This window comes from Lates calcarifer, linkage group LG12 (assembly GCF_001640805.2).
Source record: "Lates calcarifer isolate ASB-BC8 linkage group LG12, TLL_Latcal_v3, whole genome shotgun sequence".
Taxonomy (NCBI): Eukaryota; Metazoa; Chordata; class Actinopteri; family Centropomidae; genus Lates; species Lates calcarifer.
The window spans coordinates 9500641-9521078 of record NC_066844.1 but is presented as its reverse complement, the minus strand read 5'-3'; the positions used below and the strand labels follow the sequence as shown (position 1 = coordinate 9521078).

At 39.0% G+C, this 20438-nt stretch overlaps 1 protein-coding gene across 47 annotated transcripts in view; it reads right to left on the bottom strand.

Moving 5' to 3' along the window:
• Positions 1 to 14742: 14742 nt before the first annotated feature.
• nfasca (neurofascin homolog (chicken) a) overlaps positions 14743 to 20438 on the bottom strand; it is a 159692-nt gene continuing 153996 nt past the window's right edge. For all 47 annotated transcript variants that reach the window (XM_051074716.1, XM_051074721.1, XM_051074711.1 and 44 more), the window contains one exon: positions 14743 to 19837. In XM_051074716.1, coding sequence (XP_050930673.1) covers positions 19609 to 19837 — 229 coding nt within the window. In that variant the 3' untranslated portion in view covers positions 14743 to 19608. The remainder of the gene's footprint in view (positions 19838 to 20438) is intronic.

Here is a 20438-nt window from a genome sequence, read left to right as displayed (position 1 = left end):
TATTAATGGTTTACATCCAAAAACATGGGAACATTTTAGAGTTTGCATGTTCTCCCTGTCCCTGTGTAGGTTCTCTCCGGGTTCCCTTCCTGCCACAGGCCGAAGACATGTGGGTTAATTGGTGACTCTAAGTACTCCGTTGATGTGAATGTGAATGGTTATTTCTCTCTATATGTCAGGCTAGTGATAGACTGGTGATCTGTCCAGGGTGTACCTCACCTCACGCCCACTGTCAGTTAAAGGATAAGAGGAAGTATAGATGATAGATTGATAGATGGATGCTTTAGGCCGTAAGCTCCAAAGCAAAGGTCTGTATTATTTGTTTGTTTTTGTTAAAGCACATTATTTTTTAGTTCATCTGAATTGCTTTGATATTTGTTCCTCTGTCAAAGGTTTGGCAATGTATAGTTATAATAAGAGTGTTCTATGCTTGTGTGTGTGCTTCTGTTTAGGGAACAGTAGTGAGAAGTGTCATTGAGGGACCTTCAGTGCTTAATGGTCTTTATGATGTGGTGAGTGCAGGGTGCCTGTCCTCAGCCCGGAATAATCTTAAAACCTCTTTACCCAACATTAGGCTGGCTCAGCCAATCAGCTATTGCTCCTGACCTGACACAGCTTATGCAATAGTCTTTTTACTGTGTACTCAGCTCACAGTTTTTAGGTACACCTAGCAAAAACTCATACAGTCAAATTCAGCTGCCCCCTGAACATTATAGCCATTGTGAAACATGAACTGCACTTATATACGCTTTTCATGGTTTAATAGACTGCAGCATTTTAAAATTACTGGTAACTTTCTTGGGACATATAGCACATGTAGTGTGTCTTTTTCTTCTAATGATTTTCTTAAGTTAAAGTTATATGGAAAATAAAAATAAGAAATATAAGAGTAGAATGAAACATAAAAAATAAAATAAAAGTAAGAATAAAAATACAAGAGTAAAAGTTAAAGTGCAGTGTAAGAAATGAGTGATTATCTGTTATTACTCAAGGCAGTGGAGAATGGTTTGCAGCCTTGATTTAAAAGAACTGAGAGCTATAGCAGACCTGCAGTTCTGTGTTCCAAATGTGTGAAGCATAAAAACTGAAGACTGCTTCTCCATTTTTTAGGGGGTAGGGATTTTTAACAACGTAGCAGCGGAACAGAAACATATCCTTAACCATTCAGTGCTTTATAAACCAGATTTTGAAATCAATTCTCTGACGGACAGGAAGTCAGTGTAAAGAACTGAAGAGTGATCTATTTTCTTGGTCTTCTTGGTTAAAACTCAGGTCTGAGTTCATGACTACGGCAAGATTTCTGGCTTGGTTTGTGATTCTTAACTTTTCCAGCTTTTTTTAGACATATTATAATTCATTCATTCATCCATTATCCATTAAGGGTGGCGGAGGGGCTGGAGCCTATCCCAGCTGACATTGGGCGAGAGACGGGGTACACCTCGCCCACCAATCGGAAGGTCGCCCAACAATCGGAAGCATCGGTGGTTCAATCCCCAGCTCCTCCGGTCTGTATGCCGAAGTATCCCTGGGCAGGATACTGAACTCTGCTTTGCCCCCAATGTGTCATCTGTGTGTATGTGTTAGAATGCACTTTGTATGTTTAAAAAACAAGTGCTGTATGAATTGTGTGCGTGAATGTAGTGTGAAGCACTTTGAGTGGTCAATAAGACTAGAAAAGTGCTATATAAGTGCAGTTCATTTACCCTGGAAATATCACTAGTCCATCACAGGGCCAACACATATAAACAAACAACCATTCATTTTTACACCTATGAGCAATTTAGAGACACCAATTGACCTAACTTGCATGTCTCTGGACTGTGGGAGGAAGCCGGAGTACTTTAGAGAGAATCCATGCAGACACAGGGAGAACATGCAAACTCCACACAGAAAAGCCCAGGGCAAACTAGGGCATGAACCCAGAACCTTCTTGCTGTGGGGTGACAGTACTAACCACTGCACCATCATGCCACCCACATCTTAAAATAAAATTGTAAAAAGCTATTGAAAGTGTGGATTGCTCTCTACAGTCTCTGAGTTTCCATATTTAGTTCATTTGACCAGTAAAAAGCAGTTGTCATAGTAATGATTCAGCATTTTTTTAAAAAGAAAAAGGAAAAGAAAGAAAAGAAAATAGATGATTACATTTAATGTAAGCTTACTATTTTGGGTGAAAATCATGCTCTCTGAAAAGTACTAACATTTAAAGGCATGACACTTGTATTGAGACAGAGATCTAATGCAATAGCAATGTTGTAATGTAAGACAATGTCTGTCCATTGACTTGAGTGCATATTGATTTCCTGTGTGAAGAGACAGAGTTGGAGACCTTGGTCATCCTTGGTCCATGTGCAGATGGCCCGCACTCTGATTAATACCACAATGTGGCTTTGTCAATCAAATATGCTGATTAAATCATGACAGGGTCTGTGCCACAATACTAACACATGGCAGACACCCCACTCCCCAGAACAACCCCACGCCAACCCCCATCACATCTCATACTAAATAGGTCTCAGTGGACCAGCACCATTAAACCCCATTATCTGGATAGAGAGAGGATGAGGAGCAGAGACATTGATTCGTCAGAGTGAGCACATCTTCTAATGTCACATAGATAAATGGATGGAGTGTGTCAGAGCTACTAATCCATTCGACTGATAACCAGTGAGTAATTTCGAATTTTATTTGGCAACCTACTAGTGTAACGAGTCTCAGGTCTTCATATCAGGGTTTGTTAGCGGTTCAGAGGTCCAGACAGAAAACAGCATAGTTTTTCTGTCATGACTCTTGGACTTAGGAACAGTCTCCAAACCTCAGAGAAGCTGAATTAGAACAAACTTTAAAACACACTTATTCACCAGAGATTTCCAAAATTTAATTATTCCAGTTTTCTGGTTTGTATGCATCTATGTTTGACATATTTTCTTCTGTGTTTCTTGGTCTCTTTCTCTGTCTCACCATCTGAATCACTTTATCCTATTCATATTGTTTTAATAATTTATTTTGTTGCTCACCTACTTACTTCTGATATCAGTCAATAAAATGCAGTTTGACTGTTTAGTTCCTTAGTGAGGTAACATTACAGAATATTTTTCATATAGTACACAGTTCTGTCAGCACAACAACAAAATACTAAACAACATGGTTATATCCCAACATTTCAAACAAGTGTCTGAGTCATAGCATAGTCTGTGTTAGTAAGTGAGGAACATTTAGTTTGTGTTAAAATATTACACTAATCTCAGAAGTAAATTAACTATTCATACATGTTGTTTATTCATATAAGATGTTTGATCTCCATTGATCTCTAATATAGGGTCTGCTATTGAATATTGATGATTTAAATCAGTTCACAATATGTACTTCCTTCCTTGGCTCTTACTCTTTATATTACTTCTTTATAATTGTTACCCTGTAGCCCAGCTTTGGTCTTATCCCAGTAAATATGGGTTTGTCCTTGTAATTTGTCAACTCCTGGCAACTATTTTGCAGAGATCCATGAAATATTGTTATGGATATTCATGGTCTTCTGGTGATTTTTGTGACACCACTTCTTCCAGTTTTCCACTTTGAGAGGGAATAAATGTTGAGGTACATTCTGGATACATTTCATTAGTACATTATACAGATACATTAGTATTATACAGCAATCCCATTGGCAATATTGTGTTTGAAAACACTTGAACAGAGAGACTCTTTAATGTACACCCACACTCCACACTACCTGAGTGCATGGGAGTACAGTATCTAGATCCCAAATGAACCACAGCTCCTGAGAGCTTCACATCCTAAGCTCTGGGGAGAGATGAAAGAAAGAGAGTGTAGAGGCAGCAAATCATCTGTGAAGGGGTGAGAAGTAGGAGGGGAGAGTAGGGGGAGAAGTCATCTATGATGGGAGGTCTTAGATGTGATGAAAGAGACTCATCAAGGTGACGAAATTGGAGGCTGGGTGGTGCTGGATCATTCTTTTCTCTCGTAAAGAAAGACATTCCTTTGAACTCTGGGCAGCTTAAAAAAATAATGACAGCTGGTGATGAATATGTCATTGTCACCACAAGATCCTGCCTGTGGAAGAGCTGTTGAAATGAAATTAAGAACTAAGTCAGTGCTGAGACCTGGTGTTTCTTTGTAGGTTGAAAATCTAGCAAACTGCTATTTTGACAGTGAGATCTAGGCTGAGGTGTCAAACTAATACATGCCTGGATGTTTTTTTCTTTTCTCTCATGTAAATATACCTAGCAAGCATTGCTCATTTAGAGCAATACAGTAGACATCACCTGACTGCACTGTCATTGACCAAAGGAGACAGAGAAGAACATGTAATAGGACAGCTATATGTTTTAATTTTTGGAGCCTTGCACTCAGCAAAAGGGCAGACTAAGGCAGGTGGTGAGCTATTAACCATAGGAGCTGGAGAAGGATATGGGAGCAGAGGAGACTGGTTGTCTCTGAGTGATTCAGGGAATTAGCTACTGATGGCTGCCACCTTTTTAGTGAAGAAGGAGCCAAAGAAATCAGCTGAGAGGTTTGTGACTGGTAGAGGTGGAAAATTATTTCCAAGTTTCTCTGGTACTGCTGATCTTGTCATTGTAAAAAGCAGTTTTGGCAGCACTGATGCTGGATGAAAAGGAAGATAGGAGTGATTGATACTTCTTGAGATCAGTGGGGTCACAGCAGTGACAGCAAAAAAACAGTTTAAACATCAGGGACCTGGACACCAAGGCCAATGGCAGATGTTGCAATAACACATATAGCTGGCTTGGGCTGTAAACATGGAAACTGTTCTATGCAACTGTGGAAATGTACCATTTTCAAGTCATTGCTGAAAGTGATTAGTGATAAATATTACTGGGTCTGACCTCACAAGACTGTCAGACTGTCTTTTATGGAGAAGTGATGATTACTAGGCTACAAGGTTTGTTTACCTTTGTTTATGAATTCCACGAACAGTTGAATATTTTCCATTCAACTGCAGTGCCTATTGTGAAGATTAACAATTAACAAGACGTAACAGTATTATATACTTTCTACAGTGGCTTTTTCATTGCTCCACCTCAAGTGAACATATATTGCCAAGATACAATACGGCAACATGGTGAGGGTCACCCGAATGCACCATTAAACAGATTTTAACATTACTCTAAAATTTGATCCAAAATGACATTTTTAGCCTTCACGTGCAGAAGATACATCACATGCTGATGAATGTGGTCCCTGAGAAAGGACACATTGAGTGTGTCCTTGTTTCTTTGAAGTCATCATTAAAGAGTCAATACATTTAAGAAGTCAATATAGGCCATCTTTATTAAGAATTAAAGCAGTTAAACAAATCTTTAGTGCCATGATCAATCACATGTCTCCTGTCAGGTAAGCCTGAATCCATCCACTCATTTGCAGAATGCCAGTTCCTAACTGGCAGCTAAACCTGTTACCCTCTTGACCCCTGCAGAGGATACCTCCCCAGGGAGACTGCACCAACAAGATTCCCTCTTTTACTTAAAAGAATCAACTGAGCTCATTTCAGTCTTTGTTCTTACTTGTTTCATATACTAAAAGCCATTTAAATCTAATTTGCAGATCACTCCTTTCTGCCAGCCATACTTTAGTTACAAAAGGGATAAAACACAGTTGCAAACTCAAATTAACGTATGTGTGTTTGAATCATTCACTGCACTAGTCATTTGTTTGGTCTTCATTTGTCTTTATCACAATTCCCTACAGAATGAGTGAAAAGTCAAATGTTATTTGTTCTCAAGTTCAAATCCCAGTTTGCCCGGAGCTTTTCTGTGTGGAGTCTGCATGTTCTTCCTGTGTCTGTGTGGGTTATCTCTGGGTACTCAAATGCTAAAAATTCAGATACAGGTCTGGAGCTTCAGATCAAATATGTGAACTCAGTGACTCTGACTGTGCTGATGATTGTTATTGCCAGACAGGCTGGTTTGAGTATTTCTGAAACTGCTGATCTCCTGCTGGGATTTTCCCAAACAACAGTTTCTAGAGTTTACTCAGATAACCACTGCATGAAATTAGTTTCATGAACATATCAATGAATTCAGTGTACTTCACTGGCCTTCCCAGTCACCAGATCGGAGCTACTGGGATGTTATAAAATATGAGATTGGAAGAATGCATGTGCAGCCAACAGTTTCCTTTTTATGCAAGCAAGTGGCAGAAACTTTGTTTACTCAAGGGAAGAGCTATTCACTTTTCAAACAAAGCTAAGGTGCAGGTATAGAGGATGCAGAGCCAGTGCTAATCTGAAGGCTAAGTGAATGCAGAAATGCAGGAGATACAAGCCATCTCTTCCCTTTGGTTAGAAGTCAGAGGACCTACTCAGAGGGCACTGAACTGTGTCAACACTGACATCCCTGAATTCACCACTGGGACAACTGATAGAAACACACCTATAGTTGTTAAAGTTAGTGAAAGTATTTGGCCTGACTCCAGAAATAAAACAATGGTTTGTAGGTTTTTGTTGCAATAAGTGCAGGAACTGGATTCAACAGTCAAAGTCATAGGCATTAATCAACATGCCCCCTCTGCTCTCCCATGATGTTCAAACCAAACCCAAAGTGACAGCGACTGTAATGAAACGTACCATGTGAATGATTAATAAAGATCACTTAAAGTCTCCTCCCAATTAATAAAAGATGTACTCGTTTTAACCTCCACCCACTGCTGTAATGCCCCCCCCGTCTTGTCCCAGTTAGACAGCCAGTATACATCAAAATTCCCAGTTGGGATTCAGTGTTTGGGCTGGGTATCTGCTCAGTGAAGGCACTGCTAGCCATGCAGCACTGAGGAGCTCTGCAAGGAGTGGGGGGATTGGAAAGAGGGGTGGGAGGACAAGAGGGATGAGGGGGATGGTTTCAGACCCCTTTGTCTTTCTTACATTGTCATTTTAGAGATTGTGTAGATTGATAGTAGGTAAAAATGGCAATTTTATCCATTTACAACACAATAAAGTGTGAAAAAAGTGAAGAGGTCTGAATGCTTCCTGAGTTGACTGTAATTCACATTTGTAGCTCTGGTGACTATTTCCAACTGAAGTACAGTGTATGCGGGATGGATTCAAAACAAACTACAGTGTGTGTGTTCATGGTGATGAAGGAACATGTCACCCAGTGCAACACTGTGGCTCACTAATATGTTTTTGGACAGTGGAGCTCTATGGTACAGAGGAATATCATTTTTGTTTCAAGGCTTTTCATGAAACTTGTGGATTATAAGAAAAATGTAGAAGATCATCTACCTGGCTATACTGGCTATTTCACAGAAGTTCATAGACGTTTTGGAAATCTGTTAACAGAGCCTCTTTAATAGACAGAAAATTAGCAAATTTTGATAATGTATTAGATAGATAATTTAAATCTTATAATAAATGTTTACTAGTTCCAGTATCTCTTAAGTTAGGATTGATACTTTTTTCTTGGTTTTACGTCTTTGTGAATTTACTTTTGGACTGGACAGCAGACTGAAGAAGCATTTTTTTTGTTAGCAGTTGTTATTTCTTTTAAGATTTTACAAAGTTAATATTTAATATATAGTTTACCTTAAAATAACAGCTTCAAAATTATCTTGATAGTAGAGTGTCTTGTAGGAACACCCTGAACACTTGTTCTTGCACTTTGCAACTTCAGTGAGTGGGTACAATCTCCCACGAGAAGTGCATAACTTGATTCAACTGCTAAAACTGAGGACTTAGAAGTCACTAAAAACCAGTGTTCATCCCCAATATCCAGCAAGGATATATCAAGAATGCCTTATTAGTACATATTCATTTCATAAATTCCCAAATATAGTCAGGTCATAGAAATGAATTTTCAAGAACTGAATCCTATACAGTGTGTAAATATGTAAAATGTCTGAAATGGGATAGATGCAAGTGAACCCCAGTGATTACATTTTACTCAAGCTGAATTGAAGAATGGTAAAACTTAATTATTTATAATTTATTTACTTATTTATTAGGCCCCAGGAATCGCCTACAGGGCTGCTGAGGATCCACAGAGGCTACTTTATGCCCCACTGCCTCAGACTTGTTTATTGTAGGCTAGATATTTAATATTTTGTGCTGCAATAACCTTAGATATTAATATTGATTTTATTTCCATTTAAAAACATTGAAGTAAAACCACTTAAAGATTGTACCATAGTGAAGAAAACTCTTGATCAGCTAATGGCAGGTATTACCATGATTATCAAGCTGATGACTGACAGTGATTTCACTGTTCAGATAAATAAAAAACAATGAAAATATATAAATTATTATCATTGTTATTGTAGACACTATTTCAGCAGACCATCTATTGTTCTCACACTCTGTAGACAGTGGGAAGGAGGAGGGGAGGTATTGGGAAAGGGTATGTGGGTGGGTGTGTGGGTAGGGAGTGAGGGCGGGGGAGTGAGGGGGGCTGTCTCTGTGATATGAGCTAATGGCTGTCTGCTGGCATCTGGCTACTACATGCATACATCTCATTAAGGAGTCACTGTGTAACCCTCAAGAGAGAGCCAGAGGGAAAAGGGAGGGGATGGGTATAATGCAGGGTGAGGCATCAGACTACACAGACAGCAGCATCAGGTTAGCTCCGTTTCCTCTTGCGGTGGGACATTGTCTTAAATTGATTTTTGTCACACTGTATTTTCTGAAGAAACAGATACTTGCACATTTACTGTATGTTACAGGTTTATGTGGCTGTTGTACAATTATGCAGATTGGCACATAAAAGTCTTCATTCCTCCTGGTTTCCAAAAACACTTATTTAAGTTTATTTTCTTGTCTTGTGTCATTATTTTCTTGTCTATCATAATTTGGGCTACTGGAGAATGGGGAACTCCACATTACTGTTGTCTGCTGTGTCTGTGTAATTACCTATAGTAATTACTTATATACAGTTCTTATACAGTTTCTTTAGTGCCTCTGTTATGCAGCTTGTCAGCATCAACACAGGTAAGACAGCAGTTAACTAAAGTCATCAAAAAATTGCACACTATTTAGGTCTGAAATAACATATTCAAGAAAGAATTCATGAAATACTTTGATGATTGATTGGGGGTTGACTCGATAGGAATGGCTGCACTGTTGTCCTGGTCTAACCAAGTTTCAGTTAAAAACATAATATCAAAGTTGTGCTTGATAATGAATTTATTGATTAAACATGTTTTAACTGCCAAAAACCTGATGTTTAATAAAGATAAATAACAGGTTTTCAGTTAATGCTAGGTGGACAGACAAACAAGTACAAAGGGAAAGCAGGTACTGGGGAGTAGAAGCAGGTTACAGGGTTCAGGGATGACTGGACCCGCAGGTAGCAAGATATCACATGTGTGATGATATTAAAATCAACTGTATTCCATTAAGGTGAGGTAGTTACAGGGTGGTGTTGTTGCGAATGCTGACACTATCATGGCTCACTGAAACATTTGATGGAACAGAGACATCCCTGTGCCATCACCGGTGCTTTTAATGCTTTGACATAAGTGGTCAGCAGTCAAAATATCTCTGTAAAGTTTAACAGCAGGAGCAGAAATGTGAATGTCAAATTAATAGTTTTGCTTAAGCAGGGCTTTTGAGCATCTTTTTCCAACACTGTAAAAAAAAAACCTGGTTTACACACACAAAATAACTCAATCTTACTGTGTGTGTTTAATTCCAGTTACAAATTGAGAGACAATCATTATTGCTGTATCAGAGCTTAAGTCTCCTGCATCAGTTCAGGCTACTTTAGTACTACCCTCTTTTTCCTCCCTCCTTTTTTGCCTGGCTCTGATTCCTGAGTTACACTTTGTGCTTGGTTTGGAGTAAATGAAACTTTAAACCATTACACAAGAAGAAATACTGCACCAGCAGAGAATGAGCCTTATGACAGTACTTCTTTATACAGACTGTCCCTTTGTTCTGCTAATGAGAAATGTTCAGGTTTGTGATGTCAAACCTCGGAAGCTGGCCCCCCAACATGAACAAGGTGAAGCAACATGAAAAACTATCACAATTCTCGATGCTTCTGAATCTCTGCTTTAGAGATGTTAATGCATTCCCACTCAGATCAGTCTTCCACATTGTTTTACAAATTGACTTTCACAAATGTTTTATTTGTTAGACATTTGTTAGACCTCAAATACGCGCAGTATGCATTTTGCTGAAAAACACTCAAACCAAGTGTTACACATGCATTAACATAATCCATAAAACCATTAGTTTTGCAAATAGCACACATTGTAGTGAAAACAAATTAAAAACAACAGTTAACATTCTACCTATATATCTGTGCAAAATGACTTACTTTCTTTCTGTGTGTGAAGCTGCCATGTGCTTTCCACACTCAAGTGGGTTTACTCCCACAGTTTAAAGACATGCATGTGGACAGGGTTTGACTTGTTGCCCTATATGAGCTGGAACACCAAACTATACCAAATAAGCCTGTTTAGAAAATTGACTAACAGAAAGTAGTTACTCGCCTAGTGTGAGAAATACCTGCTGAACTGCTCACACTCAAAATCACATCCAAATACGGCTCCATCACTCAGTCTAACTAAAATAAATGTCGTATTACATACATCTTTTTTATATATATCTCTTTGATCTCCATCCAAGCTTCTGTCACTTAACATGATGTAGTTTCTTAAAATCCTAAACACACTAGCCAAATGTAAATCAGCAAACATACAGTACAATAAGTTTTTCCTCCTCCATTGTCTCACCTCTCTCCCCTTGTCTGTGACCAGACATCTTAAGCAACATGAATAATTTAGCCCTGCCAGATTGAGCCTGTGGCGGTTTAGTGCTTTTTAAGCGACCAAACCACCTTTAAATAGCTCCCGCCCAATGACAAATGAACATTAATGGCAGTATATACTGTGCTGTGTGACGTTTTATTATTCTCACTGTGACTAATGAACAACATACGGCAAATAACACGGATTGATTGCTAAAAGGCAGGCAGATGCATTCATAACCAGGAAGGAGCTTGAGTCCTACTAATTAGGTTTCCTTAACATTGGATGAAATGTCCTCTTGGATGAGGATGAACGGAGATGTAGTGGACTTAAAACAAATGGATGTCACAAGCCAGCTAATTGACTGATGGAAATGAAACGCAGATGAATGATCTGTCGTGTGGACTGAGATTAATAGAAATATTTCACAAAGTAAAAAATGACAAGAGATGATGGCAGCAGGAAAAAGGAGACCGCAGGGCATAGAGAAGAGCAAGAAGCCCCTGTGTAGAAATCAAATTACTACTTTTAGAAATTGCAATCCATGAAGACACACAGATGAAACATGAAGATGTATATGAAACTAAATAAATCATGATAAATCTGTAATGGAGACATAGACATGTTTGATGTTGTCACCGCACTGCAACAGAGTTGCTCATAGTACAACACGACAAGACTGATGTAACATCAGATTGTAGGTCCACTCTGTGTGCCAGCTTTATGATCTGAAACTCTACAAACAGAGGAGAGAAACCTGGCTGTCATATTTGCTACAGTTTTCTGACCATGTAGCATCTGTCTCCTGTTCATGCTGCACATCAGAAAAATCAGGTCTTACTTTCTCAATATGCCTCCCTGCTCTTGGCACAGGTCATGGTTATTCTCTCATGATTATTCTCAGCTATCACAATGCCCTTGTGATGGGCCTCCCTTCACACACAGTGAAACCTTTAAGTCCAGTATATGGAACTACTACAACATTGTGATAATCAGAACTAAATGTACTTGTATATAACTTTCTGCACTATAGATTCTATGCATAGACTGGCAGCTCCTCAGTCAGAATCTGTGCTGTATGCAAAGCAGGTTTAGGCTTCATAATAAATCAAGCAGCTCTGCCGGACACCCTCATGTCATTTGTCTTTTTAGAGATGTTTGGCTTCCAGACAGTGGCCTGGAGAAGAAGCCTAAATGTGAATTTCGTCTCCCCACGGAAAGGCCATTCAATCCGATGACAATGAATAGTGTGAGCCCATTCGTTGTCATTATGGTTCTCAGTGCAGGAAAATGTTTGCCAGGCTGATGCATTTGCAAAATTAGCAGGTCAGGGTATGAATAATATTTTCAGGACACGGGGAGGAAGCATAGGATGAGATTTTTGGCAATGACCCCTCTTCAATTACTAAAATGAGGTTCAGTCTTAAAGCCCTAACCAATAACCCTTCGTACCTGATGGGAAACAGAGAAGTCAACCTTAGCACTTCACCAGATTAAATCAGAGGTCCCCCTGGTTGTATTTGTGAGTGTGAATACATGTGTGGGTGGTCCCAGGACAGGTAGCTGATCTGATTGGGTAACTGGCATGTGATTTGTGCTGACATCTGCAGAGCATCTGTTAGTGTTTATGCTAACATTTCCCTCTGGAGAAGACACAACATCTGTGACCACAAGGAGAAAAGTGAAAGTTTGTCCAACACCTTGTTTAACTGTTATGACAATAACACACGCATGTATCTTTATCAAACGTTAACTTAGCAGCAGATGCAGAGGATGGAAATTCTGTGCCAGAGGACAAATAATATTCTGGCCATCCAGAAGATTATAGCAAAATTTATATCTGAGTTTCATTACTATAATGAACACATGCCATCTTATACATACACACATACAACACTTATATACAATATATAGCAACACAGATGTCTCTGCTTTCCATTGTCAGCTCAGATCACAGAGCAATCTTAATTCATTTTTATGCAGAGGAATATGTAATAATTACACTTCCTGTGGGATACCCCACTACAGCTGCTTCAGTCCACTCCTCTCTGCCAGTCCATGTATTGGGTTGCTAATGGATTTTTACCTACTGATGTATGAAAGGGACAGAGAGACATTAATATTTACCAGCCTTCAAGGGTTCAAGGCAGAATGGATCAGGTCATCTTCAATAAAACATGTCACCACCCAAACAACCACTCCCTGCTCTCTCTCTCTCTTTCTCTACCTCTGTCATGCCCACTACCAGATTTACAGTTTGGGTGTCTTTTATTAATCTTTGAGCTGGTTTTATGCATGTTGTCAGTGTAAAATGAGCTGAGTAGTCATGGCAGTTTAATGGGAATGGTGTAATCCACTTTATCCTAGGGCACAGGGATAAATCAATAGACTATAAAGTTCTGGTTTGGTTACTTTGTGGGCTGAAACGTCTCTAAAAATGATCACTGTGGTTTCCGAGGGTGTAAAAGCTTTTACACAGAATATCCTGTGCAAGATATCAAAGTTTTGTAATGCAGACTTTCAGACATTACGTGGAGGCGCTAAATCAGTGAATTTGTAGATGTATTAGGGTTAGGGTCGTCTTTAGTATTCACCATTATCTAAATGTGACTGGGACTTCTAGTACAGCAGCATATGGAAGCATTATAATAGATTTTTGTCTGAAAAAATGTGGGCAGATCATGTATAATGTAACAGTGTAGTATCTGGGCGAGAAAGAAGTCGACCCTCACATAGCAGATAAACATGCAGTATTTATGACACCTGTAGGTTTTTCAGATGAAGCCTAATTTGAGCAAAGAACCTAGGTGGGGCTGAGGTGGGATAAGCAGATGTTGGGCAATAGTACTGCATATTCAGTCGTATGAAACCTGTTTCTCTGCTTGAGACTAGAGGCTCCAGGCTACATTAATTAATACTACAATACTACTACAATACAGAATAATATGGAATATCGCTAGTTCAACTAAATCAGTTTTGATACTTTTTTCTTAACTGTCCATTGTGAATCCAACAATGTTTCAGGGGTGCAATAGTTTATTATAAACCATACTAATATCTTATTGTTGTAGGGCCACAGCCCACTCAAAATGGAGGACAAGACCAAATGGCTTTTTTTGTTCCACAGACACAGGAGAGCCATTGAACTCAGTCTCCCAAGGTCTTTCACGTTTTCACACCTAGGTATAAAATCCCCAACTCTAAAATCCTGTAACTGGGCCTAGCTTACCTTACTTTCCATAACACTGCTTGGCTAAGCAGGGGTTTTCAACTTTACTAGAGTATTGTATTGATCTGATTCAATGCATTTGTTGTAGCATGTAGCATGTTCACACATGTGGGATTGAAGTTACCCCCCCCCAAGTTAATACTTTCAATATTAATATTTGCCATAATTTTCTGATGAGTTCCTACACGTGCATAACATTGTTACGTTTATTCTAGCAGGTCTGTCAGACATCACTAGTCTTTTGAGCAAATGCAAAACGCCTTTTACCCATAACCATGATCATTCTATAGCCCTAACCACGTTTATTATTGGAACCTTGACTACTCTACCTTTAACAAAGTACTTATCTTAACCCAAACCATGCTATTTCCCTAATGATCCGGGTCTGATTTTTTTTAAACCAGCACACGCATATTCAATCTTGGGTATGATTAAGATCCTGCAGCACAATCTGAATTTTGTCAGTTTTGGAGCTTTGAAATGTGACTATGCAACATGGGTGACCACATGCCACACACTTTATTTTCTGACTGTAGCTATTGGCTGTTGGATTTGGTATTACAAAATTTGGCTTAGGGCGTATACAACGGTATAAATAAATTTTTGGTGGAATATTGCTTTAAAGGGATGGAATAGTGGTAACTATGCACAACATCAGACAAAACAAAAGGTTTGGTTTGTGTTTTTCTTTTTGGATTTTCTTATTGATTCTCTGAAACAACAAAAAATGTTGCATATGCTTTGGAGAGATTACAAAACCGAAGAGATGAACAGACAGACCAGCAGTCAGGAGGTAGAGAAAAGGAGATAGCTTTACTATAAAGAAGGCGTCGCTAGCAGAAGTTGCAACATCTCATCATACACGCATACATGGTGAATATATTTATGCCATTTTCTGTTGAGTAGATGTACCTTACAAAAGCTGTTATTTTGCATGTCGAAGCAAGACTTTGCTGCTCTAATACACATGGTAAAAACAAGATGCTAATATGAGAATAAATTTTTAAAAAGCCATACAGCATGTGATCAATCATTTAAAAAAATCCAGTTGCAAATCTTGAATGTGCACCAGTAAAATTCTACACTTTGCAGCATTTTGAAATAAGAAAAACAAAAAAACACAAAGCTGTAAAACTGCACACTGACATTTTCTTTTTCCCCATGAAAGGTGAGCTGAAACGATGCAGACAGTAAAATGAGATGCCTGGCTCTATATGTACCTCAAATCAACGTGCACAAATAAAAGGATGTGAAAAAAGCACTGTGTATCAGCAAATACAAAAAAAAGAGAAAGAAAAAAGAGAGAGGCCAAGAGGAGGGTGCAGGTGTCCAGACCAGATTTAGAAGAAAAATCTTTCAGTCCTGTAAGAGAGTTCGTGCCTATGCTCTGACCCAATCTCTCAATGATTTTTCTTGCTGTCTTTTTCTATCTCTGCAGCACACTGTTTTTCAAAATGTCTGTGCTCAGTGCTCAAATGAACAACTCTCTATGGTCACACCAAGGTTAGAGTGAGCACACCATGAAACAATAATGTCGCAGAAAACACCCAACTGATTAAAACTCAGAGGATATTACTTTGGGGTTCCGCATAAAGACAGAAGGGAACATTTTTTGAAAAGGGCTTAGGTGACAGAAAGATTTTTTGGAGAATCTGACATCTCTTTGTTTTGGAAGGGGTGACAAATATAAGGCCAGAACTGTTTTCAAAACTGCTGCCTATGCTGTGTTCCACTTTAGGGGCCCCCTCTTTCAAAGTGAATAGTCATAATGGATCCACAAGTTCTTCCCTAACTCAAAGACCTTTTCCCCATAACTAGTCAATTGATTGAGGGCCAGTCACATGTTTAACTGTGCATTCAGATGATGTCAACTTGAAATTATATCACATAAAGTAGGATGTAAATAATGACAGCTGGGAATAAACTTAGTATTTGGTATTTACTACTTCTGCGAAAAGAAACACAATGTAATAAAAACAAAGCCATTTTAATAGGTTTTGCTTGTGTTTCCATTGTTCTCCACCTGCTTTGGAGATGAGTTTCTGGAATCAATTTTGGTCACTGTTCAGGGACATGATACTAATTGCAGGTTCCAGGTACTTTCAGGGGTCAGCAGCGGTGTTGTTGATAATGATTGGTTATCACATCACAACAAGGACTACTTCACCGAACACAACATCATCATCGGCATCTAGTATAAACGGGGATACAAAGAGAAAGATGAACCAAAAACATTTGGCCCCATCGGTGGACATATTCACACATGCAAAGTCAGCATGTATGATCTAAATAAAGTTTAGACTGTACACAGACAGACATGAGCAGATCAGTAAATTGAAAGAATAATCCCAGCTTTTGGCTTTTTGACTATGTGAGGCATGACAGTCTCGTTTGTGGAGGAGCAGGCTCAATGTTTATTTCTCTAAGGTGACCCCTGCAATGGGACACAGCTATGCAGCAATAAGCATGTTAGGTGAAAGGCATTATGGGAAAAACAAGTTGACACAGTTTCAGAAAGAACAGTGTTAAGGAGGGGAGTTTGTTTGGATACCTCAACAAATGCATGGTTTTTCTTTTTTAGGCCTACCAGCAGTTTGTGTGCGACAAATGCTACAAATGTGATATTGCAGGACTTATTTACATCATAGAGAATCTAACATATTAATTTTTCACAATATAGAATCCAAACCATCATTAAGCAAGTGACTGATAGACTTACCACAGCCAGTACCTTATATTACAATGTCAAAGCAAAGGGCAACATAGGGTGAAAGATGATTTGTATAAGTTTTTGTGCAAATGTTAGTCAAAGCTACATTACAGAGGTGCATGACAGACTAAAGATGCACCTGTCGCATTTGCTTGGTGGATACAAATTTGTGAATCTCTGCTCTCTTTTCGGATAAAGCATTTTTTGGGGGGCGGGGGCTGGGGGGTGGTTGTAAATCAACTATGTGATATTTACAAAGATAAGAGACCTACATGTATAGAATATATGCCAAATAAATAATAAGTAATAATATGAATTTTCTGTGTGGTGGAAATGTTATGTTACATAAATCTGAAGAACAACACATTAACAGTAATACAATATGAGTACGAGAAGAGCAGCACAATGGACAGATAAACATGACCTTATAATGACAGGTATTTTCTTTTTGTTGTTTTGTTTACAGCAGAAAAGCCAGCTGCTACAAAAATATCTTGAACATACTGTTGTGTTTAATGCCTCTCATGATGAGCAATAACAAATTATGGAGACATCATTATTTTGGCTATTTCTGGTGTGAAACAACAGTTGGTCAAAAATGTGTATATAACAATTATTGAATAAGAACTAATATATTAATACTATCCACATAATGTAATAAATAGAAATATAAAATAAATATTTGAAATACAATGTGAAATACAGTTGCTAACTGCAGGTAAGATCTATGTCATTTAGCATTGTAGGGTTTAATAGCGCTGTTGAGTAGCACGTAACTACAGTACAAGTGCCAAAATTACGTTGTAAAACCACTGAGCACTCAGTGAATGTTTAGTATAAATTAAGAAACGTGAACAAATCACTGAATGTCAGTCCATCAGTCTGCTGAGAGAATGACTACATGACAAATATGGTTGTAAGTGAAATACTGAGTGCACGTATTTCTTCAAACTTCTTAAAACAATTTTTCTTTTTTCTTTCTTCCTCTGCAAAACCTAAAAATTAAGCTGATGCGTTTCATTTCAAAGCTGGCTGTGGATTTAATGTATATATTTTCATGCTGTAAATATTGTAATTTTTTAAGTATTCTACACGGCCCTAATGCAGTCTTCTTCTTTTGTAATGCTTAACAAATTGATTGAATTTATATAAAACTAGAAGGACGGGAAGAGGTGCAGACCCCCCTTTCTAAAGGTGGGTTCGGACTAAACATGAGGAGATTTTTTAGAGGTGGTGTGACTGACACAAATTCACTTATTGAGCCAAGGGCGTCACAAAGGGGAGGGGTCCAGAAGAAAAAAACAGAAATAACTGGAAGTTGGTGGGTACAGTACTACCTAGCTTACAGCTAGTGTCTGTACACTTGCTGTGTGGGACGAATAAATGTAGATTGTAATAACAATCTAGTGGTCAATTTCGTGTGACTAATAAAATTAAAAAATTTAGTCTGAACACACCTTAAGGATCCCCGCTTCTCATGCTGCATTCATGTCCCACAGGAGAGAGCATAGACAGACTTTCAACCTAACGTCATACATCTCAGCCTACAGGAGCTAAAAACTAATTGGGAACTTTTGGGTTTGAACCCCAAACTTTCAGGATTCTGCTGTAACCAGTGAGAAGATACATGTAAGCTTGTGGTAGAAGAATAGCTATATCTCTAATATATAAACTTTTAAACCATTTTTTTCAATCATAATTAGTCATTATTTGATCACTATGCTGGATTGACATTGCAATGTTTGGTTTCAAACCTACTTTCAAAAGTAGTGCTCACTTATTCATGTGGTTAATAAATCAGAAAACAAAGTCAACTGAAAAACAGAATACTCTAAGCTTTACAGCTTACAAATGACAATATTTCATCTGTCTCACTTGACATGAATGCAGCATTAGCCAGCAGCTGACCAGGAAAATCATTGGGTTGTGGTCTACTGGGGTTTCTCAAGCAAAACTAACTTTCCTCTCTGCTGCCTTAGACACTACCATGCTCCAAAATATTATTTAGATTCATTGACAACATACTGTAGCAGAGTGTTCTGCTCGTGGCAGAAATGGCCTTTCTTGTGGCAGCCATTTTGAATATCTGCACTACAACATTGAAATAGAGGTAAGGAAAACATGTCTACCACATGATACCAGGCAAATTGAATAAAAGCATGTGATTTTAGCCTGTAAGTGGTACAAAAAAAGGAACTCAAAATGTATACTTTTACTAACCAGATTAAACCCAAAATGGTATTGAGGAGGTGATAGTGCATAGTTTTGCAGGGCACTAAAATGTGTGCCAGGACTGTATACAGCATTCATTAAGATTCAATGACTCGTCTACCAGCTGTGGAAAAACGAAAATCTTTCACTGCGTAAATATCAATATGATAAACATATCTGCCAGCATCCTGTTGAGATTGATGGTTAGAAGCTGATATGTTACAGTACGGGGCGAGTGTGTGTGTGTGTGTGTGTGTGTGTGTGTGTAACCACTTTGCTGAGATGCTACACAGAGGTATGCGGGGTGTATCAGGAAGGACAGCGGTGACACTGAAAATGTTCAGAGCAGAAACAAACCAAAGGAAAATCTCTAAATAACACTTGTTGATGCCTCCAAATGCCAAAAGCTGCCCCAAAGGCACACTTCAAGTCTGTGTGGGTAAAGGGCAGGCAGAGCGCAGAGGAAAACAAGCACTGTCCACTTTGTCCAAACATCACCTCAAAGGGGCCATATTCTTAGAGCTGGAAACATAAAGTAAAGGCTTGTGGTCTAGTTCCACTCCCATGTTTCTCTATACAGTCTCCAGACAGGCCCTGCTGCATGTCTTCTGTGTTTATGGTGTTTCATATAGCAATATATTCATGTGTGTGTGTTTGTGTCTGGTGTATGGTGCTGTGGTTTGTCGTAACGCCCTCAAATCAAAGGGGGCCACTGAGTCCCCCGTGTGCTGCTAAGGGGCTACGCCAGCGAGTAGATGGCGTTGACGGGCGAGGTGGCCTCAGAGCTCTCGTTGCCCTCTGTCTCATCCTTGTCCTTCTTCACCGTGTACTGGCCTATAAAAGAGCCGTCCTCGTTGAACTGGCCATCGCCGCCTTCACCATAGTCCACCAGGCTGTCGTCGCTTTCCTTCACATTGCCATCCAGCGAAGTCTGGCTGCCCTGCAGAGGCTTGTTGTCCTCATCGCTGCTGCAGAGGTAAATAAAGAGGAGAGTTAAGGGATGAAATGGGAGCACGGGCTTCTTATATAGTGTCATCGGGAGTTCAGGACCCTGTCAGGGGCACAGGTTAAAAGGGGAAAGTGAAAGGTTATGAGGATTGCAGGTAAAGAAATGAAATTAATTCCCTATTTTCAACTTTTCTAATGACAACTCTTAGTGAAGTGACTGAATGTTTGGGTCACTCAGGCTCTGGGTTTCACTAGAGTTTCATTTTTATGACTCATTTATTCTCCAGTTTTTTCTTAATAGCACAGATTAAAATATTTTCAATTCTGTATTAATACAGTATTCACGTACTACATGTCATTAGGAAGAGTTTTTGATCTCTGTGTTCATGCCTCTTAACCATACTAGCCATGGAGCAATTCTTTTGTAGAGCAACTCCACTTTCAGGGGCAAAATCCACAATCCTCGTTCCGTGGAAAAATGCATTCTGAAGTTCAGCTGAAGCCAATACGAGGCTTCAGGTTCACCAAATCAAGTGAGTATCTTTCTGGGCATTGTGTGCAGGTTCAATGCCAGTGCTTTGTCCCAGCAACAAACATACATGCTATTACCATGATGTATCC